We start from the raw sequence: 23892 nt of genomic DNA on the forward strand, positions 1-23892 counted from the left end.
GGCATATGGGGAAGGAGCAAGCAATTATCTTGTCTCTTTGATAGAATTCTGCTCATGTGGTACCCACCAGCTTTCCCTTCTACTGTCGTTAACTATTTTTCCTTTAGTTCGTGAATAGCGTGATTGGCGCAAACTCTGTATTTTATTCTTCTTTTAAGGTTTTGAATTCCATTCCATAACTGCAGACAATTAAATGATGGAAAAATCTTATCATCTGTTGCAACTTCATTGTCATTCCCAATATTTAACTTCATCTTCCTATCTGCAGATCACCTCGTTCTCGAACACATAACAGCCCTGAAGTGTTATTGTAAAATTACTTTACAGTCATTAATTTCTAACATATTAGCATTTAATTAAGTATAAATTCAGCAACATATTTTTCATGCCTCTGTATATGTTAGCTGAGTTTACATTAACATTACTCCGCATGCATAACACACAAAACACTTCATATTACCTTTAGAATTTGAGCCCAAGATTCAAATTGACCATAAGCTGAGAATATGTTTAACTCATCACTTTTCGAACAACAAAAAGGTCTTGAAACTCAAAAGAAACATATAGACTAAATCATATTACTCCTTTTTTCTGAAAAACAATTTTTAAAAATGTTTATTAGCCTCTTAAACAGTATGTAACTTCTTAAATACGATTTGCTAATATCCATACAATCAATTTATTTAAACAGTTAAATATACAGGGATGGCAGTTTTAAGAGAAGGGTTAAATTATCAGTTGCAGCAGTGCCTGAGTTGAAATGGAAGTTAAGTGAATTTAAGCACAAATTCTTTAATTCGAAGGGTAACAAATTAGTTTAAATGTGTTCACCTTTTCTACAAAAGACAAAGCCTTTACATCCCCAATTATCATTATGTTGTGATAAACAATCTTGAAGTCTTGAAGCTGCTCGACTTCCTTATTGTCTTGTGCTTCATGAGCTCTATATTTGAAAAAAGCACAAAATATACATTTGGCTTGGAGCCAAGTTAGTTAATACAGTCCAGATATATCTGTCTATTTGAGAAAAACTGAAAGATAAAATCTGCTCTAAATAAAAAATCGCAATCCGTATATGAGATGTGCAATAAATGTAAACAGAGAATTGTTAAGTTTTTGCTCGTTGGAAATGAAAAAAGAACAAAAATTTTCAGAAGTAGTTACATCATCACTGCCCATTTTAAAAAAAATACAAATAAGTTATCAGCAACCGTGCCCAGGATTAAGCAATTTCAAAGTTTTGCCTGGTTTTAAATTTCATTTTTCATTCTGCTCATGACCCACATTTTATTATAAACTGTTTATTGAAACTCTTATTACAAAATCGTAATTAAGGGAAACAAAACATTAAAGCTACCAATACAGCAAAGAAAAATCCATACCAGTGTTTTATTGGACATACAGACTCATCGGGCATGGATGCCTTGCATTCACATATCCTCTCCACAGCATTAAACTTTGCTTTCATTCATTGTTAACGATTTATAACTGAAAATAGAATATTAAAATAAAATAAGGGAATAGATTCAGACAGGAGTCATCATTCTTCTTTCTACAAAAACTGCAATTATCCTCCAAGCTAAAGGTAAATTCTGAAGAAATTATAAACAATGCCTTTCTGGTTTAACAGTCAATCTCTCTAAGCCATTGATAGGCTTTGAAGTTAAACCAAAGTGTAAATAATTATATTTATTGTCCCATCATCACCACTCTCCCGCCAAAACAAAGCAGGTGTTTTAAAAACTCCTGTATCATTTTATCACAGTTATCCTCTCCTTACTCAACCTATTTCAACATACAACAGCATGCATTTACCGAGAAACTTTAAACCAGCTAATGGAACCAAATCTCAGAGGGTGAACCAGCACAATTCAATGCCACAGACAGGAGGCACAGATTCGCTGGCAAGAAAAATCACACGGACCTGTCACACAACACAGAAACTTACTCAAACAAAAGTTTCCTTTTCAACGCACATTGTGTTTTAAATGTGCATTCAGAATGCTGTGATTCAAAGCCTTTTTTCCAGATTGTTAGTTAGCTTATCTATACAGGCGTGATATGTTTTATCTTTGACCTGAGCCTCCCACCAATTTACAGCACAGCAGCGGATCAGTCTGAACCTCCGCTTGCATTTGCCTCTTGCCAATTTATTTACAACATTTCCAGGTGATGTGTAGGGACATAGTTCCTTCCCCTCCCAGTTCTGTAACATCGCGCAATCACTTGCTCACTTATTTGTTTTGGTGCAAATGGTCCCTTGGGTTTCTTTGCAGTCCATGTGAGGGTCGTGATCATGGGTGCAAGTGGACCTGATGGTTTCACCAAATACGCACCATAACTCCGTCCCTGTCGCTGTCTTCATCCAGCTCCATATTCCCAAATGTGCATAACAACCCACCACAGGTGACAGTAGCAAATTCAATTTATCACTGATTCCATCCACCCCATGGTTCTCAAAACTGCACATCATACCATTTGAGCTGAGAATATAGACACCATTTTATCACTCTATGTTTGCCTCGATTTCCTTCTGACACGTTGTGTGGTTAGACAATTTTTGACTGTTCTGTGTTTCACTTCACAGTTGCCTCGAATTTACTATATTTCTGCACTATCTCCCCAAATTCTTGTTTGCTGCATCCCTCTATCACAGCTCTCTTTCTCATTATCGTCCTTCTCACAGTGTGTATGAAAGTGACTCACCTGTAACACTTGCATATCATTATTTCGTTCAACTTCTGAGGTCATATGTCAGTTTCCAGTTTTGCTTCACTAAACCTCTGTTTTAACGTTGCATTTTCCAGCTGCTCCCCCTATGCCGTCTCACACCGGGTTCGATTCCTGGTTTGGGTTACTGTCTATGTGGAGTCTGCACGTTCTCCGTGCGCCTGCATGGTTTTCCTCCGGGTGCTCCTTTTTTCTCCCATAGCCCGAAATACGTGCTCTACGGTGCATTGAGTTCAAGAAGGCAGCTCATCACCAGAGTCGCAAAGGCAATCGGGGACGGGCAACATATGCTACCCTAGCCAGTGACATCCCGATTCCGTAAATGATTTTTGAAAAACTATCCCATGGACCCTGTCTCACAAACTATTGCACAATTTCTGTCACAGTACACTCTCTCTCCCTCACACACACACGCTGACCCACATACACAGTTATACACATGTTCTCACATACACATTCTCATACTCACTGTCACTCACTTGCGCACACACTCTCACACTCTATCCCTCACAGAGACTCACACACATGCACTCATACACACATTCTCAGACTCATCGTCACTCAGTCACACACAAAATCTCTGTCACATAATCTCTCGCATTGTCTTCCTGTCACATCCTTTTCACATACTCTCACAATCTCTTTCTTATCTACATCCACAACACCCTTATTCTTCCTCTCACACGCACTCTCTTCCACACACGCTGTCTGTTTCGCTGTTACATTTTCTCTCTTTACCTTACAGACATAGACATTCTCACTCTCACCTGCTCACTCTCACAATATTATCCTCTCGCTTTTTCTCACGCACACTATCTCCCTCTTCATCGCTTCCTCTGTCATTCTCCCCAACACAGTCTCACTCTCTTTATCCCTCAACCTTTCCTCTGTTATTTTCGCATTCTGTTTAACACCCACAGTCTCAGGGAATTTTTCACTCTCATGTTCCCTCCCACACATCCTCTGTCAGTTTTTTTCCTTCTCTGTCACTCTCACATAATCTCACACACCCTCTCTCACACACTCTGTTTCTGTCTTTCTCCGTCTCTCTCTCTCCTCTCTCTCTCTCTCTGTGTACTCACTCACACATATATATGCACAGACAAACACCCCACTCACGCGCAGTAAGTATTCCTCAGGATTCTCGCCCTTTCTCTGCCCTGACCTGAACTCTGCTATTCGCTGTCGTGATACGAGCTCTGTGAGCTTCAAATTGAAATAGGAAAGTGGAGTTGTCAACACTTTCCTGCTTCTCCAATCACAGCCTCCTTTCTCCCCATATTTTCTTCATTTGTGGCCTAATGCTGTTACATGACAAATTACTTAAAAAGAGAAGATTGCGGAAAAACTTTGCAGATCTATGGAGGCAGAAAGGGAGACGGTGCTGGGATCAGAGTTGACTTCTGCAGAGCTGAGCTTTCCGGCCATATTTATTGGACTGAATACACACAGTTCAGGGGCTGAATTTGGCCCATGGGCCATTCGTTGTAAAAGCCAGTTGTACAAAAATCTAAGTTGGAACTGAACGATTGCCTGCAATATTTTATGGATTGGTCAATTTTCCCGGGATGTTTGTAAAATGCCAATAGAACTAACTTTCTCTCCGTTCTTATTGAAGATCTCCAACAGTAACACAAGGTGACACTCCGGGTACAAACTGAAACACTGAGAGTGAACACTATCCTCATAAAGGAGAAGGTTAAGATTTTCCAGCTGGTTGATCGATACGCTGAGCTAACAATTATTTCCGCTGTTCGAGATCGGACACTTGTCGAACATGAACTGCTGGCAAGGGGCCGAGACCATGAAGAATGGAGAGAGAAAGATCTGCGGAAAGAACTGGAAAAAATCCGAACTGATCAATTGTTCCAGAGCAGCTTTTCCCAGAGAAAATCCAAATCTGGGAGTTCAGCAGCAGTGAGCGGAGTCCCGGGAATTGGAAAAACAACAATGATACAAAAGATTATTTATGACTGGGCCACTGGGAAAATATACCCACACTTTCAATTTGTTTTCAGTTTTAAATTCCGGGATTTGAACACTATTAAGTCTAGAATAAACCTGAGGAATCTGATACTGAATCAGTATCCTTATTTTGGGAATAATTTGGGAGAGCTCTGGAAGAACCCAGAGGGATTGCTGTTTATATTCGATGGTTTGGATGAATTCAGGGACAGGATTGATTTTGCCGACAATTGGAGAAATACAGAACCTCAGTACATGTGCACAGATCCCGAATGCTGGTGTGAAGTGTCTGACATTGTGTACAGTTTAATACAGCACAAGCTGCTCCCAGGATGTTCAGTGTTAGTGACCAGCCGCCCCACTGCATTGCATTTATTAGAAAAGGCTGAAATCAGTGTCTGGGCTGAAATCCTGGGATTTGTTGGGAATGAACAGAAGGAATATTTCAACAAGTTTTTTGAAGATCAGACGGTGGCAGCAGCTGTTATCAAACACGTGGAGGAGAACGAGATCCTGTACACCATGTGTTACAACCCTTCCTACTGCTGGATCCTCGGTCTGTCACTGGGTCCCTTCTTTACACAAAGCGACAGGAAACGGCAGCAAGTTCCCAAGACCATCACCCAACTATATTCCTACTATATTTACAACATTCTGAAAAACCATGGCCGAGAGATTGAAAACCCCCGTGATGTGTTACTGAAGCTTGGTGGGATGGCCTTCACAGGAGTCTCCAAGAAGAAGATTGTGTTTAGAGATGAAGATTTGATTGAGTACAATCTACAACCTTCCCAGTTCCTGTCTGGGTTCCTGATGGAACTTTTGGAGAGAGATTATTCTGCCCAGAGTGTGGTTTACACATTCCCACACCTCACCATCCAAGAGTTTGTAGCTGCACTTTCACAATTCCTGACTCCAGATCCCGGGGAGGTCGGGAAACTCCTCAGTGAAGCCCACAGTGAGGAAGATGGGCGATTTGAGATATTTCTCCGTTTTGTTGCTGGTCTCTCCTCCGCACAGTCAGCTCGACCCCTGGTGGATTTTCTGGGTCCATTTCGTCATCAAACAACCTGCCGAGTGATTGACTGGGTGAAGGAGAAGGTTGAAGGGCAGACTGGAGACACAGAGACTGAAACTGGGAAGAGGAAGCTCCTGAACACAGTCCACTACCTGTTTGAGTCTCAGAATAAAATACTGGCTCGGAACACAGTGGGATCTGTGGAAACATTTTCATTTAGTGGATTGCGACTGACCCCGATTGACTTTGCGGTCCTGTCTCATGTCATTGGACTCTGTGATACAATAAAACACCTCGAACTACAGAACTGCGACATTCGATGTGAAGGACTGCAGCGGCTTGGATACATTCTGCACAAATGCCAGGAGTTGAGGTAAGTGCTTGTTGGTCACATATTCAATTTTTGTATGGTTGAATCATTTATTATGTGACACAAATACCTTCCAGTTGGAGCAAAGATGGACAACTTGACAAAATAAGATGAACGTAAAAATGCAAGGTTAAAAATAAGAATCATGCCCTTGCTAAAAAAAATTATAGACTTAATGATAACTCGAAGAGATTAAGTATTGCAATTAAGATGGACTAAATTAATGCCAACTAATTAAAATAACAAAATATTGAGATTCTAAACATAATAAACACGTGAAGGTAAAAATCGTTAAAATTAACACACAAAATATACGCTGTACCGATCATAAATTATATCGTGATTGACTGCGTAAAGAAGTTTGTTGAAGGGCAGATTGGAGACAGAGTGAAACTTGAAAAAGGAATCCCCTGAACCCATTCCACTACCTGATTGAGTCTCCGAATAGAACACTGGCTTGGAATACAGTGGGATCTGTGGAAACACTTTCATTGATTGCTCCTGACAACGATTGACTTTGTCGTCCTGTGTCATGTCATTGGACACAGTCATGATGTAGAGATGCCGGCGTTGGACAGGGGTAAGCACAGTAAGAAGTCTCACAATACCAGGTTAAAGTCCAACAGGTTTATTTGGTAGCAAATGCCATAAGCTTTCGGAGCGATGCCCCTTCGTCAGATGGAGTAGTTATCTGCTCTCCAACAGTGCACAGACACAGAAATCAAGTTACAGAATACTAATTAGAATGCAAATCTCTACAGCCAGCCAGGTCTTAAAAGGTACCAATAATGTGGGAACATTAAACACAGGTTAAAGAGATGTGTATTGTCTCCAGACAGAACAGCTAGTGATGTTAATATCACTAGCTGTTCTGTCTGGAGACAATACACATCTCTTTAACCTGTGTTTAATGTTCCCACATTATCTGTACCTTTTAAGACCTGGCTGGCTGTAGAGATTTGCATTCTAATTAGTATTCTGTAACTTGATTTCTGTGTCTGTGCAATGTTGAAGAACAGATAACTACTCCATCTGACGAAGGGGCATCGCTCCGAAAGCTTATGGTATTTGCTACGAAATACACCTGTTGGACTTTAACCTGGTATTGTGAGACTTCTTATTGGACACAGTGACAGACTAAAACAATGAAATGTTGCATCATTATTAATCAGATGGTTTCGGCTGGCGAACGTGGAGTATCTTAACTTTTTTTATTTTGTCGCAACGGATTTTCAGGTCTAATTATTTAAAATATCTTCCAAGTATATATATTTTTATTGATTCGAGTGATATGGACGAGATCAACTTTTATTGTCCATTCTTAAATGCCATTGAGAAGCTGACTTCTTGAACCACTGTAGTCCATATCTTAGAATCATAAATTTAGTACAGTTACAGAAGGAGGTCATACAACCATTATGTCTTCATCTGCTCTCAAATGAGCATTCTGACACTGTGCCCTTCTCCCGATTTTTTCCATATCTCTGCAGATTTGTTTTCTGTTCAAATAATCATTGAATGCCCTCGTCATTGCCTCTATTAAACCTGTTTCCTCTTCCTTTGCAGGCGGTGCCTTTCAGAGCTGAACCATTTTGCTTTCTTTGCAAATCAATTTAAATGTTGTTCTTGATCCTTTTCCAAGTGGCACCAGTTTCTCACTATCTGCCCTGTCGCTCTCATGATTCTGAACATGTCTATCAAATCTCCTTAGCCTTCTTCTCTCCAAAGAAAAGAGTCCGAAACTATCAAACCCATCCTTGTTACTGAAGTTTCCCATCCCTGGAACTATTTGTGTAAACTTCCCCTGCTCTCTCTCCAATGCATTCACCTCCTTCCGAAAGTGAGGCACCCAGAACTATAAACAATAAACCAGCTGAGGTCTAAATAATGCCTTTTATCAAAATAACCACCTTGTTTTTGTAAAATTAGCCGCTGTTGATAATGTCATGATTCCAGCTGGACAGTCAGGTCTAAGAGCTGAAATTTGGCTCAATGGATCATAACTTTTATTTTGCTGGTTAGAGATCTTGAGGAACAAAATCACAGTTCTGCTTCTTAATCTTTAACAAAAGATGAACACCTTTATTAAACAAGAAAATTTCACGATAATACCCTTTTACTTCACCTCAGTTATTTTATAAAATGTACGCAAATTTGTAAGGATAACACAAGTTACAGTGTAGAACGTATACCTTAATGTTCATAGGAAGCACGCAATTGTTGTAGACCAAAATGCCAACTGTGGTACGACACCACACACTTTGAAACCAAGTGACAGATACCACCTAAAGAAACTTCAGTGGATTCCTCATCAACCACCGAGATAGTTGTCACAATGTCAGCAAACTACTCTCACTAGAACTCTGACTTCAACACGCGTGTGTCCAAACTCTACCCTTGAAAAACACGCTTTCGAATATTTTCCCCACCAGCGCTTTCTCAGGTGCCTTCACCAAGAAATTACCTCCAGGATCCATAACTGTCCTTTCACTATTTCTCTGTTGTGGTTTGCCTCGTCCATTAAGCTTCCACAGACCCATCAATGCCACAGAACACCATTGCTTCACAGGCTGTATGAAGTTGTCAACAACCTTATGATCACAGAGGAGAAGGACATGGGTGGATGTACTGTGGGCTTGCGGTGGACTGAAAAGATTGAGTATGTGGACTTTAACAAAGGGCTGAAATGGTTGCTACGAGAGGACACAGGTTTAAGGTGCTGGGGGGTAGGTACAGAGGAGATGTCAGGGGTAAGTTTTTCACTCAGAGGGTGGTGGGTGAGTGGAATCGGCTGACGTCGGTGGTGGTGGAGGCAAACTCGTTGGAGTCTTTTAAGAGACTTCTGGATGAGTACATGGGATTTAATGGGATTGAGGGCTATAGATAGGCCTAGAGGTGGGGATGTGATCGGCGCAACTTGTGGGCCGAAGGGCCTGTTTGTGCTGTGGCTTTCTATGTTCTATGTTCTATGTACTTCAGATGGAAAGCGTACAAAAGATTCAGAGTGATTGGCGAAGATCAGGATCTAGATGAGTATACGGCTTGTAGGAAGGGACTAAAGAAGGAAATTAGGAGAGCCAGACGGTGTCACGAGAAGGCCTTGGCAAGAGAATGAAGGAAAACCCTAAGGCGTTCTATAAATATGTGAAGAGTAAAAGGATGAGAAGTGAAGGAATAGGGCCTATAAAAGGTGAAGGCGGGAAAATCAGTACGGAACCAGTAGAAATGGCAGAGGTGCTTAATGAGTATTTTGCCTCGGTTTTCACAGAGGAGAAGGACATGGGTGGATGTACTGTGGGCTTGCGGTGGACTGAAAAGATTGAGTATGTGGACTTTAACAAAGAAGTTGTACTGGAATCTTTGAATGGCATCAAGATAGATAAGTCGCCAGGTCCGGATGGGATGTACCCCAAGTTACTGTGGGAGACGAGGGAAGAGATTGCAGAGCCTCTGCCGATGATATTTGCGTCGTCGATGGAGACGGGAAAGGTGCCAGAGGATTGGAGGATTGCGGATGTGGTTCCTATTTTCAAGAAGGGGAATAGGGATAACCCAGGAAATTACCGACCGGTGAGTCTAACCTCAGTGGTTGGTAAGCTGATGGAGAAGATCCTGAGGGACAAGATTTATGAGCATTTAGAGAGGTTTAGTATGCTCAAGAATACTCAGCATGGCTTTGTCAAAGGCAGATCGTGCCTTACAAGTCTGGTGGAGTTCTTCGAAAATGTGACTAAACACATTGACGAAGGGAAACCGGTCGATGTGGTTTGTATGGATTTTTGCAAGTCGTTCGATAAGGTCCCCCATGCAAGTCTTCGCGAAAAGGTGAGAGGGCATGGGATCCAAGTTGCAGCTGCCCTGTGGATCCAGAACTGGCTTGCCCAAAGGAGACAGAGAGTGTGGACAGATGGGTCCTTTTTCTAAATGGAGGTCGGTCACCAGTGGTGTGCCCCAGCGATCTGTTCTGGGACCCTTGCTGTTTGTCATTTTCATAAATGACCTGGATGAGGAAGTGGAGGTATGGGTTGGTAAGTTTGCCAACGACACGAAGGTTGGTGGGGTTGCGGATAGTCTGGAGGGATGTCAGAAGTTACAGAGGGACATAGATAGGATGCAAGGCTGGGCGCAGAAGTGGCAGATGGACTTCAACCCAGATAAATGCGGAGTGGTCTATTTTGGCAGGTCAAATGGGATGAAGGAGTACAATATAAAGGGAAATACTCTTAGTACCGTAGAGGATCAGAAGGACCTTGGGGTCCGGGTCCATAGGACTCTAAAATCGGCCCCGCAGGTGGAGGAGGTGGTTAAGAAGGCGTATGGTGTGCTGGCCTTTATCAATCGAGGGATTGAGTTTAGGAGTCCGGGGATAATGATGCAGCTATATAAGACCTTCGTCAGACCCTACTTGGAGTACTGTGCTCAGTTCTGGTCGCCTCATTCCAGGAAGGATGTGGAAAAGATTGAAAGGGTGCAGAGGCGATTTGCAAGGATGTTGCCTGGATTGAGTGGCATGCCTTATGAGGATTGGCTGAGGGAGCTCGGCTTTTTTTTTGGAGAAACGTAGGATGAGAGGAGACCTAATAGAGGTGTATAAGATGTTGAGAGGCATAGATCGGGTGGACTCTCAGAGGCTTTTTCCCAGGGTGGAAATGGCTGCTACGTGAGGACAGAGGTTTAAGGTGCTGGGGGGGCGGGGCGGGGTAGGTACAGGGGAAATGTTAGGGGGGAAGTTTTTCACACAGGGTGGTGGACGAGTGGAATTGGCTGCCGTCAGTGGTGGTGGAGGCAAACTCAATAGGGTATTTTAAGAGACTTCTGGATGAGTATATGGGACTTAATAGGATGGAGGGTTATCTGTAGGCCTAAAAGGTAGGGATATGTTTGGCACAACTTGCGGGGCCGAAGGGCCTGTTTTGTGCTGTAGTTTTCTATGTTTCTCTGTTTCTATTTCTGAATTCTCGTTCGCTAACTTTACCCGGTTTGCACCACTCAGCTCTATCTTTTACTGAGTGCCTCTCTCTGTCCTCCTCTTTAACTTCACTAAGCAGAACCTTCATTAGATTTTGGTTGTCTCTCCCTTTGCCTTCATTTTTCCTGGCACTCCTCTGTTATTTCCCTGCTTTGTTACTGCTAGTTAGCTCTTGGGACTTCTTTCTACATGGCTGTATTGTCAGGCATGTACCGGCAGTCTCTGTGGTCTTTCTGCATGGGCTACTTGTTTCCGATTGAGCACAAAAGCTTCTATCCTTCAGTGTGGGCCTGTGGTTACAAGCAGATGCTTAGTTTTTCTGACCTCAATGACTGTTTCTTATGTCTTAAATATTTAGTTACAATGCAGGCACAGTTTAAAGTGAAAGCAAAACTCACACACATCTATAGACCAGGCAAATTAAAATCAGTGGCGGAGAAATTTCTAGAAACAACTATTCAGGATAGGATTAGTAACAGGGACAAATATGGGTTAATTCTGAAGAACCAACATGTATTTCTAAAGGGGGAACCGTGTTTAACTGATGTACTGGACGTTTTTGAAGAAGTAACAGCAGGGATGATGAGGGTAATGCTGCTGACGTGGATTACATAGACTTTCAAAAGTCATTCGATACAGTTCCACACAACAGAATTGTGAGGAAATTTCTTGGAATAAAATAGCAAGGTGCAGAATAAAAATAGTTGAATAAGCAATGAATAATGATCAATGGAATTGTTCAGATCGGAAAACGTTTTGTTGTGATGCTCCCCAGTGTTTGGTAATGGACTCCTTTTGCTGATATATACTAATCTATGGAGTGTCGAGGGCAATTTAAATAAATTATGGATTGCCAGAAAATTGAAAGCATTGTTAACTGTAAGGATGAAAGTGTTGACCTTCAAAACGGACATAGGCTATCTGGTGGAGTGGGCAGATAGCAGCCTTGCTTAACAAAATGCTGAACTAAAGTTGGAATCCTTTATTAGTGCACACATACAGAAACACGAAGTGAGCTTAAAAAATTAAACTTATGCTATATTTCTAATGTCCACAGAGATATAGCACTTAAACAGGGGTTATAACATAACAGTAAAGCCCAGGATACGGCATGCTTCAGTAACTTTTGCTTACACCTTCCCTACTAACTCCACTGATCTATGCCTGTAGACTTACAGGTCCCCTGCTTCTGCACTCCTTTTCAGAATTCTTCCTCTTACGCTGTATTGTTTGTTCATGTGCATCCTAAAACAATGCATCACCTCAATCCTCTCTGCTTTAAAATTCATCTGCCAAATATCTGCCCATTTCACCAGCTTGTCTAAGCCCGTTTTGAAGGTCTACACTTTCACCCTTACAGTTAACAATGCTTTCAACTTTCTGGCAATCCATAAACTTTGAAATTGCTCTCTGCACTCCATAGATTTATATCATTACTACATAGCAGCAAAATGGGTCGATTAGCAAACCCTGGGGCTTCACAACAAAACCTTTTCCGACCTGAAAAATTCCATTGATCATTACTCATTGCTTATTCAACTGTTTTTATTCTGCACCTTGCTATTTTATTCCAAGAACTTTCCTCACAATTCTGTTGTGTGGAATTGTATGGAATGACTTTTGAAAGCCTATGCAATCCACGTCAGCAGCATTACCCTCATCAACTCTGCTGTTACTTCTTCAAAAAGGTCCAGTATATCAGTTAAACATGATTCCCTCTTTAGAAATACATGTTGGTTCTTCAGAATTAGCCCATATTTGTCCATGTTACTAATTCTATCCTGAATAGTTGTTTCTCGAAAGTTCTCTGCTCCTGATTTTAATCTGCCTGGTCTCTCGATGTTGGAATTATCCTGTTTGCAATTCGACAGTCCTCTGAACCCTCTCCTTACTTTCAGTAGGGCTGGAACATTTTCTTCAGTGTCCCAGCTTTGGCCACTCTAGTATCCTTCAATATGCTTGGATGCATCTTATCTGGCCCTGGTACCTTCTCAACTATAATTACAGACAGTATGTCAAAAAATTTCTCCTCATCAATTTTGAGCTATCCTAGTGACGACATTTCCTTCTCTGTCACCATGCCCTGGGCAACATGTAGATCATTGTTAAAGGGTGATGTTATGTATTAATTTAAAACCTCACCCCGCCTCCATTTGTACCTTCCCTCTTAGCTCCCTAAAAAGTATTTCCTGTCTGTTTACCAGCCTCTCCTATTTATATGCTTACAGAATACATTCGCTGCTAAGAGCATAGCTAATATTAATTTCTTCGGCTTTGCAAAACCCAGAAGGTTTCAATTCTTACTCTTAAGTGCATTTTTACAATTTGTTTAATGTGAGGAAAGATGTGAAGACCAGTGAAGAATGTCTCAGACTCTTTTGTGATTATTTTAAACAAAGCAAATATTTATTACACAGTAAAATGCACAACAAGAAAGTCAGTTAAATAACAGAAATGAATGGTTATCCAAAATATATTTACATTTACATGGTTCCAATTCTTATATATTACTGAATTCCTAGTTAAATTTTAACTTTTAAAACTACATACAAAATCCAGCAATGGGTGGTTTTTGATGCAAGGAGTCTGGATTTGTTTGCCCGACCTTTCCCTTTAAAGGGAAGATACTTCGACGATACCTGAACTATTTTTTAAAGATTGTCCATTGTTCAGCTAAGTTCTTCCCATAGGTTGTTGTCAATAGTTACCAGTAATCTGCAATACCCTCTGAATTGGAGTAGGGACAACTACTTTCTCAAAATTTACTTTCTCCAGACAGAAGTTTTGTGAGAGTGGATACAGCTTCCTGATGTGTGGGCTGCGATCTGAAAATGATTCCCTGCATAGGGCGAATTTGGCTCTGATATGCTGTCTTCATTTTTGATCTTCCCTTATCTGAAATTACCATTTTAGAATTTACATGTAATTACCTTTATTGCAGGAGCTCAACTTTTAAAATGTCAATGTGAAATCCGCCCCATCTTCCATTGTTACCAAACATGGCTGAGTAAACACTTGTTCTGTGTCGCTATGCTGATCAGCAGATCTAAGCTGTAGTTCTATCAACTCAAAATCTAATTTTGCCATCTTAATTTTTAGCTTGTGTTACCTTGAACCATAGACCCCACAGAACACATTCCCAATCATACAACTTCTTATTTTTAACAGGGAAATCTCCTTTATCTTGGCTGTCAGTCTTTTCTCAAAATCCTTCTTCATTTCTTCAATATAATTTTTCACTTCCGCTCTGAACACTCTGAATTCAACCTCAATTGTATGTTCGCACCTGACAACTGTCAAAAATAAACCCTTTCTTTGTTTTCTTAATTTCTATCTTCATTTTCATCCAATGAACTCTGGATTTCTTTGTCCCACCTTTCCCCTGTGAAATAATATATTTTGACTATGCCCAACTCATTTCTTTTTAAAGTAGCCCATTGTTTATCTACGGATTTCCCTTCTAAGTATTCGTTCCAGTCGCTCCAGTCCAGCTCAGTTCTTGTCCCAATGAAGTCAGCTCCCCCCTGGTGAATTATTCTAGCTCTAGATTTCCCATTGCCCTTTGCAATCAGGGCATTCCTTCTTGGGATAATGAAAACAAGAACAAAGAACAGAACAAAGAACAATACAGCACAGGAACAGGCCCTTCGGCCCTCCAAGCCCGTGCCGCTCCCTGGTCCAAACTAGACCATTATTTTGTATCCCTCCATTCCCACTCCGTTCATATGGCTGTCTAGATAAGTCTTAAACGTTCCCAGTGTGTCCGCCTCCACCACCTTGCCTGGCAGCGCATTCCAGGCCCCCAGCACCCTCTGTGTAAAATACGTCCTTCTGATATCTGCTGCTGTGCAAAACTCTCCAGCAAACATTAGTAATGTTGTTTCCCTCTGTATAACATTTGGTTAATTGAAATCCCCTATTGCACTTATGAAATTTGTTTGCATCTCTCTGTAACTTACCTGTAGCTTTGTTCCACAACATTATTTCCACTCGTTGGCGGTTTATAGATCTCATCAAGCACAGCAACTGCACTTTGTTCCCCTTATATCTAGACAAGTTGATTATGTCCTTGAACACTCTGGGACATGGCTCTCTCTCCAGCAATGCAATGCTTTCATGGTTTTAGATGGTGTTGTTGAATGGTCCGTGGTGAGTTTCTGTTTGGCACCTTGTAGATGGTACACACTGCTTGCATTATACATCTGTGCCAGGAGGAGTAAATGTTGAAGGTTTTGTGTAAAGTAACAGTCAAGGGAGATGCATTGTGCTAGATGTTGGCAAGCATCTTTATTGGTCCTTTGGAAATCGGGAGGAAAATTAACCCCCGTTGGATTCCTGGCATCTAACCTGCTCCTGAAGCTACAGTATAGAAATGGCTGGTCAGTTTCTGGTCATGATAACACCGATAATGATGATAATGATGGTGGGGCATTCAGGACAATGAAAATGTCAATGTCAAATGAGATCGTTGGATTCTCTCTTCGTGTGACAACACTATGACATCGAGAAATGTATTTCTGTGTCTCTTTTATAGTGCAGGAGTTTTTTTTAGCACTTGGTTCCATTATTGATGCCGCTTTCTTTGTAACCGGCAGCCCATGTTGAACCTGCAGAAGCATAATTGTTCCTATTTGCTGGGCTAATGCAGTTTTGTTTTGTAGTTTAGTCTTTTCCTCTGGCGTTTGCAGATTAGGGCTTGATTAGATTGATCGACCCGAAAATTCGCGTGACTGGGAGGGTCTAACCTCACAGAGGGCAAACAAGCTCAGTTGTTTCCTAGAAGCGGTGGCAAGAAGTAGCTCTTTCTCCCTCTGAAGATTAGAGACTGGGACCTGCTCGAAAATAGATCTCATTCTCTGAATTTCTGCTGTTTGTATTTATTCCTTTCTCTCGAGATTGCTGTATGTGTGTCAGAAAACAAGTGTCTATCTGGATCTTTATCCACATGAGCTATATGTTCTTGCTCCAATTGATTCTGAAGAAGGAGATATGTCTGTGGGGAAATTGCTTAAATTGAAACGATAGAGATAGTTAGCTGCTAAGAATTATAAGGCGTCGTGTTTAAGTATGTCAATTCATAAATGTTAAGCTAATTCTAAATTTTAACTGTTGTTAAATAAAGTTTTTTTTTAAAGAAACTACCTCATGCTCGCACTAATGCCCAAAACAAATAACGTTTGGGTTTATGCTAACTTAATAATATACCTTCCAGTTTCTGACCCGGTTCCGAACCCTCAGTCCATTCTGAGAGATTGCCTCTCAATTGTTAGTCCGAGTGACTGAGTGATTGCCTCTCATTTGTCAGCCCGTCCCTGAGTATTGTCCAATGCTTGTTCCATATCCTGATGAGTTGGGAATGGTGCTGATTGTCGAAAATTTTTATTATTTTTTGCAGGATATGGGCATCGCTGGCAGGGCCAGCACTTATTGCCCATCCCTACATGTCCTACATTTCAGACGGCATATAAGAATCAACCACATTGCCGTGGGTCTGGCATCATATGTAGCCCAGACCAGGTAAGGATGGCAGATTTCCTTCCCTGAAGGACACTAGTAAGCCAGAGAGGTTTTTACGACAATTGACAAATGTTTCATGGTCATCACTGGACTTTTAATTCGAGATATTTTAATTGAATTCAAATTTCCCCATCTGCCACGGTGGTATTCGAATATAGGTCTTCACCCTGCGTCTCCGGATTGCCAGTCCCGTGATAATACCACTACACCATTGCCTCACCTGAAAACCTCTCACTTCATGATAGAGGGAATGTTATTGATGAAGCAGTTGGAGATGGTTGTGCCAAGGGTACTCCTCTGAGGAACTCCAACAGCGAGGTCCTAAAGATGAGATGACTGTCCTCCAACAAATACAACTATCTTCCTTTGTTCTGGTATTAGACTAAGTGGCAGATAGTTTCCCCCCTCATTACCACTGACTCATTTTTTCACGGGCTCATTGATGCCGCACTGGGATAAAATGCTGCCTTGATGTCAATGACAGTCACTCTTGCTTCACCTCCTGAGTTCAGCACTACTCTCCTTAGTTGCATCAAAGCTGAAATGAGGTAGGGGGCTGACTGGCCCTGACGGAACACAAGCTCAGAGTCAGCGAGCAGATTGTTGCCAATTACCTACCACTTAGTAGTTGTCTCGATGACGCCTTCCATTACTTTGCTGATGATCGAGAATAGACAGAGTGGTGATTATTTTTCTGTAGAGGACATAGCTGGACAATTTTCCACATGATCGGATAATTGCCAATGCTGTACCTGCACTCGTACAGGGATATGGCAACTTCTGGAGCAGAAATCCTCAATACAATTACGGAACGTTGTCAATACCCATTATCTTTGCCTTATTTAGTGCCTTCAGCTATTTATTGACATCCATTGGAGTGAACTGACTTCACTGAAGACTGGTATGTGTGATGCTGGGGACCTCTGTATGGGTCAGCCACTCGCACATCATGGCTGAAGATCGTTTGAAATGCTTTTACACTGATGTGTTTGTCTACTCCATCATGAGTATGGAGATATTTACGCAGAACTCCTGCTGTTGTTTTCTCATCCACTAAAATTCACGATTGAAAATGGTAGGGGTGCAGAGCTCAGATCTGATCCGAGGAAACCTGAATTTCCTGAATTAGGAAAATAGCTGCTGTTTTAAAGACACAAACTTCTCCATTACCCAATTATACCCAGGATAAAGGCACACACTGGACAACCGGGAGGAATGACCAGGAATCTGTTCCACGGACTGATTCTCACACGCAGTGGAATGTCTCCACTAAAACTGTCAGTGAGATGTAACAAGATTTTCCAATATTCATTTCCCTATGTGTGGATCTTGCGGGAGGAGGGAAGTCCCGGCAATTTCAGAAATAAAAAGAAAGCAGCCGTACCTGCCGAAAATGCAAATCCTGTTTCATGGGGAATAAAGTGGTGAACACCCCTCCCATAGAAACTAAGAGGACAGGGATATTTCAACTTTGTTATGGGAGAATAAACATTCCTTGTCTAAAATCCAGTGGGATGAATTTTACAGCAGCAGTTCGCACACTTTCTCAACATAACTCACTCCGAGGTGTTGCACAGATTAATAGAATGTAACGAGTTACAAAGTACAGGGAATCTCCACTTTATCATTTAATTCTCAGAAAATTATACTTTTGCATGAAATCCCGGATTTAAGTAAAAGCAAAAATGATTTAAATTCCTGGAAACTTGGCAGGAACAGTCATTGAGATTCAGGAGGGTTGTTCTGATAATCAGGAATTAAGACCAGAATAAAGGACATTTTTCTTTTAAATTGGTTAGTTCACGGGATGAAGGCATCGCAGATTAGGCCAGCATTTATTGACCAAAACTAAATACCCTCACCTTGTCAAGGGCAAATAGCAGTGGGCAATAAATGCTGGTCTCGCCAGTGATACCCATATCCCATCGACAATTCAACCAAAAATACATTTTGAGTGGGATGAAAGTGGTTTTCACCAGTTGTTCATCAATTTTCACTGTTCACTATTTTCTTTTCCATTTAATTGAAAGGAAAATCCAGCGAGGCATAATATTGTAACTTTAATCAGTTCCCCACTGGAGCAAAGTTTCTGATTCAAATATTAATCACGCTCATTTTTTGCTGGTGAAAATTCAGCTGATTTTAATGCATTCCTCTCTCTCTCCATTTAGTCTGAGTAACAATAATTTGGAAGATTCAGGAGTGAAACGACTATCTGCCGCTCTGAGGAATCCAGACTGTAAAATACAGAAACTGCAGTAAGTACCAGACTGTGAGAGATTGTGCTTAGAATAACTGGCTGTCTGACACTCTAAATTACTTTTAGTATCAGTAATAGTGTCTTTAATAAACACGGCATATTATCCTTACTCTCAGTCCGAGTGTTATAGGTAAAAAAAAACACGGAATTAATTTTGTTCCTGTAATTATTTTCTGTCTGATCTCCAGGCCGGAGGGAGCCTCAGATGTTCTCACCTCTCCTCTTATTACAAGCCGGTCACTGATGGGTCTGAACCTGAGTTATAATACACTGCAAGATTCAGGAGTGAATACTTGAAATATTCAATTGAAATTATGCAACAGAATAAAGAGATGTGGAGAACACTTAAATATTTATTCAATTCCAATATATACCATGTCACACGTTGAATTTAGTTGAATTAGTCATTCAGATGATAGATGGTTACGTCTGTAAGCTTTTAATTTTGCTTGAAAATCGAAAACTGCTCTACATTGGAAAAGCATTGAACAAACTACATTGAATTCTGTGAGTCACAGCACAAATTTCTGTTGGATGGAGCTTAAGGATCTTCTTAAAACAGAGGGGAGAGATCAAGGTGGAGAGGATTCGGATGGGAATTCCAGAGCTTACAACCCAGGAGCACAAATGTTTGGCTCACCTGTCAATGACAATTTTCACAGAACAGCATAGTGTGAATTATGTTCCAATTAACAATGGACAGTGTTGTTCATGCAAATGATGATACTAAAAGAGCCGTTACTCTCAGTATTTGTGTTATTTAAAACGCTATCCATTATTAATAGACGCACAGGTTTGCCAGCCAAGCTGAAATAAAAGAGGTAGCATGGATTATGAAGTAATCTAGGCTACAGGAAACAGACAGTAGTGGTGACGTCGTTCTTCAATGGGTGTAGCATGCAGTGGTGTTCCCGAACTGTAAGTGCAGTGTTGGTGCGACTATGTTTCTTTTCGTATTTGAATAACTTAGACTTGGATATATCTGAAAATGAGGTGTGAAACTGCAGACGTTTACAGCACATGGCCATTTGCATACCAAACAGCCGAAACAACATATCATAGACCGAGCTCAATCATACCAAAACCATGGCTGAGATCAAACTTCTGCAGTCCTGCCGCATCTTTTCATGAATGTTGTTCGACATGCCAGAAATGATACACGTGCCTCTAACATGTTACAAATATCAACATTGCCACTGATCAGGGAGCCCAGAACATCAGTGCAAACGACGAGACTGAACAATTAGCAGCCATCGTCAGCCAGAAGTACAGAGTGGATGGTTAATCTCAGCCTCCTACTGAGACGCTGAAAATTACAGATGCCAAAATTCAGCCAATTAACTTTGCGATATGAAGAAATGATTGAAGGCACTGTACCCTGTGAGCAAGAGCTCACGACCCACGCTCCAGAACTAGGCCTTCACCTAGCCAAGATGTTCCAGTACAGCTAAAACACTGTATCTACCTCACAATGCGGAAATACGCAGGGCAAATCCAATCTCGCGAATTACTGTCACATCTGTGTACTCTTGTTCATCAGAACAGTGTCATTCTTCCAATGCTTTGTGAACATCACTGCATGAGTTCCTCAGGATAATGTCCTCACCTCAACCACCTCCAGCTTTTGATCAATGACCTTCCTTCCATCATGAGGTCAGAAGTGAGGGTGTTCACTGATGAATGCACAATGCTCAGTACTAATCACAATACCTCAGAGACTGAAGTTGTCCATGTCCATATCAGCAAGGACGGAGCAAAATTCAGAACTGATTCCCTGCACAAGTATCAGCCAATTATCAGCAAGAGGGAATCTAACCACCACCCCCTCAACGTTCAATGGCGTTGCCATTTCTGAAATCCAGCCCCCTCCTCCTCCCCTCACCCCCAGCATGAACATCCTGGGTGGTAGGGATCTCACTGTAACCCTTGACCAAACACTGAAATGTAAAAACTATGGTTCCAAGAGGAGCTAAGATTCTGGAAATTCAGGAACAAATAACTTTTCTCCTGTGTTCCAAATGCATGTCCACCGCCCAGAAGGCACACTCAGCAGTGTGACGGAAACCTCTCCGCTTGCTTTCAACTCCAGTAGGACTCACCACCATTTGGGATGGCACAGTCGCACAGTGGTTAGCACTGCTGCCTCAAAACGCCAGGGACCCGGATTCAATTCCAGCATCGGATCATTGTCTCTGTGGAGTTTACACATTCTCACCATGTCTGACTGGGTTTCCTCCGGGTACTAAGGTTTACTCCTGAAGTCCAATAAAGTGTGGGTTATATTGATTGGCAATGCTAAATTGACACTAGTGACAGGTGATCAGCAGTGTAAATGTGTGGGTTTACGGGAGTAGGGCCTGGATGGGATTGTGGTCAGTGCAGATTCGGTGAGCCCAGTGGCCTCCTTCTGCACTGTAGGGAAACTATGATTCTCGAGGGTAATCATTGCCTACAAGATTTGGTTTTGCCAATGACTCCATCATCTCATGAAAGCATTAAGAAAGACAAGCGCTACCCACTGAAGAGATGGGTAATTGTGTCTGTGTGTAACCTAAACAGAGTCACAGCGGATAGGTACAGCAGCTACTACAGGGCAACTTGAGACACAATTGAACAGGCCAGAGGATTTCTGAAGTTAACGTGTTCCTGCCTGGATTAATCGAGTGGAGCCCTTCAATATACTCATCGAATGTCTTGAATGTTCTGGTACTGTGCTGTGCTCACTAGAACCTGAATGGACAAGGGGAGAAGATTTGAAAGATGGGGATGTCGTTGAGTGTAATGACTCTTCTATAATGAGGATATGGATGTTTACCAGACGCTGCAAGATAAGGAACCCCATAGAACAGAGAAGGGATCCCCCAATGACGTGGCTGTTGTCCTCCTTGTTGCCTGAGTCAGGGAAGAGTCCGGCAGACTGCGGACCTTCTGTACAGAAACTGGAGTTGTCTCTGTCATCGCAGCTTTGTGAAGTGTTGGTGTCATGGTCAGAGCGGAGCACACCAGAGGCATCCTGAAAAGTGTCCGAGATGCTGCAGGCAGCTGCTCCTCCATACATTCAGGGCAAACTGGACCCTCAATGCTCATTTGATGGGTCTGAGGACCTGACAGTAACATCAGGCACAATTTACCTCTCTCATAGAAATTCATAGAAACCCTTCAGTGCAGAAGGAGGCCATTCGGCCCATCGAGTCTGCACCGACCACAATCCCACCCAGGCCCTACCCCTACCCCCACATATTTACCCACTAATCCCTCGAACCTACGCATCTCAGGACTCTAAGGGGCAATTTTTAACCTGGCCAATCAATCTAACCCGCACATCTTTGGACTGTGGGAGGAAACCGGAGCACCCGGAGGAAACCCACGCAGACACGAGGAGAATGTGCAAACTCCACACAGACAGTGACTCTCCCAGCCATTGCTCTGCAGAGTTTATTGAGGTGGTGAGAACATGCAGGTTCATGTGTATTTCCTGTGGATGATATGCTGGATGTAACTCTCCATGAGGTCATCACTCTCTCGATGGGGAATGGCATTTGTGCTCATTCATGAAAACTGGTAACACTGCTGGCCTGGATTGACTCCATCATCCTTTGTGTATGGATACACACAGCCTTTGTAAACTCCACGGGATGTTAAAATACCTTACGCTGCAGCTCCAGTATCTGCTGCGTTGTTCAAGACTCCAGCCACATTTCATCTTCCTGAAGGTGGCAATGCCCTGTCTCCTCGAGAGTGTGAGTGAATTCAGCTATTACTGCCTCCATCAGCTCGCGTTTCTCTGTGCTGTCCTGTATTGCCAGATTGTGAACCATCTGCTAATCGTACGAGGCATGATCTGCTGCAGTAGAGGTTATGGGGGAATAATACGAGATTCCACTCTGTGCTTCCGTCCAACTCTTCCGAGGTGGACATCTGTCTCCTGTCTAGAACAGCTGTTGATTTGTGAGAGAGACGGAAGAATGTTGGAGAGGGATCAACATTCCAACATGTCCTTCAGAAAGTTGCTAACCTGAAACTCCATCTGAACAATGGTGAGCACACATTCACCAGAATTTGGATTCGTCAGTGTCTCTGCTGTGCCCATGTGTTCAGCTACTTAGTCTATCTGGGATCTACAACCCATCTCATGATCAACGATTGCCCATCCAGTTTCCACGTATCCCAGCTGCAGCACTATTAAGGAGGAGGCATTTGCAGTCTTAAAGCGCATTAAGGTGGATAAATCCCCTGAGCCTGATTAAGTGCATCCTCAGGTTTTGTGGCAGGTTAGGGAAAGAATTCAGAAGACCTTGCAGAGGTATTTGCCTCTGTTCTTTCCACTCGTGAAGTTCTGGAAGACTGCAGGATGGTTAATGTAGTTCCGTTGTTTAAGAAGGATAGCAAAGACAAGCCAGGGAATTACAGGCCGGTGAGCCTGACATCAGTGGTGGGTGAGTTACTGGAGGGAATTCTGAGACCTATCAACATTTGGATAGCCAAGGTCTGATTCCGGATAGTCAGCATGGCTTTGTGTATAGGAAGTCATTTCTGACAAATCTTGTAGACTTTTCCGAAGAGGTAACCAAGAGGATGGATGAGGGTGGGGCAGCAGATTTTGTTTATATGGACTTTAGCAAGGCCTTTCAAAAGGTCTCGCATGGCAGGCTAGTCTGTAAGGTTAGGTCCCATGGGAGTGAGGGGAAGCTAGCAAATTGGGTCCAATATTGGCACGATGGTAGGAAGCACAAGGTAATGGTCAAAAGTTGTTTGTCGGACATAAGGCTTATGACTAGTGGTGTGCCTGGGTTCGGTGTTGGGACCGTTATTATTCGTAATTTATGTAAATGATTTGGATGTGAATATACAGGGCATGGTTTGTACGTCTGCAGATGACACTCAATTAGAAAGTATTGTTAATACCGATAAGCATAATCAAAAATTACAGGGCGATGTTAATCAGCGAGGGAAGCGGGCTGAGGATTGGCAAATGGATTTCACGACAAGAAAGTGTAAGGTATTGCATTTTGGAAAATCAATCCAGGGTAAGAGTTATACGTGAACGGGAGGAATGTTGATGG

General features: G+C 42.1%; 1 protein-coding gene across 1 annotated transcript in view; it reads left to right on the plus strand.

The window, feature by feature from the left end:
• LOC144486611 (NACHT, LRR and PYD domains-containing protein 3-like) overlaps nt 1-23892 on the plus strand; it is a gene marked incomplete at its 5' end in the record, with an annotated part of 58099 nt that overhangs the window by 11716 nt on the left and 22491 nt on the right. Inside the window, 2 exon segments of the mRNA XM_078204656.1 lie at nt 4349-6086; nt 18741-18827. Of these exon segments, the coding sequence (XP_078060782.1) occupies nt 4349-6086; nt 18741-18827 (1825 nt within the window).

Source organism: Mustelus asterias, unplaced genomic scaffold (assembly GCF_964213995.1).
Source record: "Mustelus asterias unplaced genomic scaffold, sMusAst1.hap1.1 HAP1_SCAFFOLD_414, whole genome shotgun sequence".
NCBI lineage: Eukaryota > Metazoa > Chordata > Chondrichthyes > Carcharhiniformes > Triakidae > Mustelus > Mustelus asterias.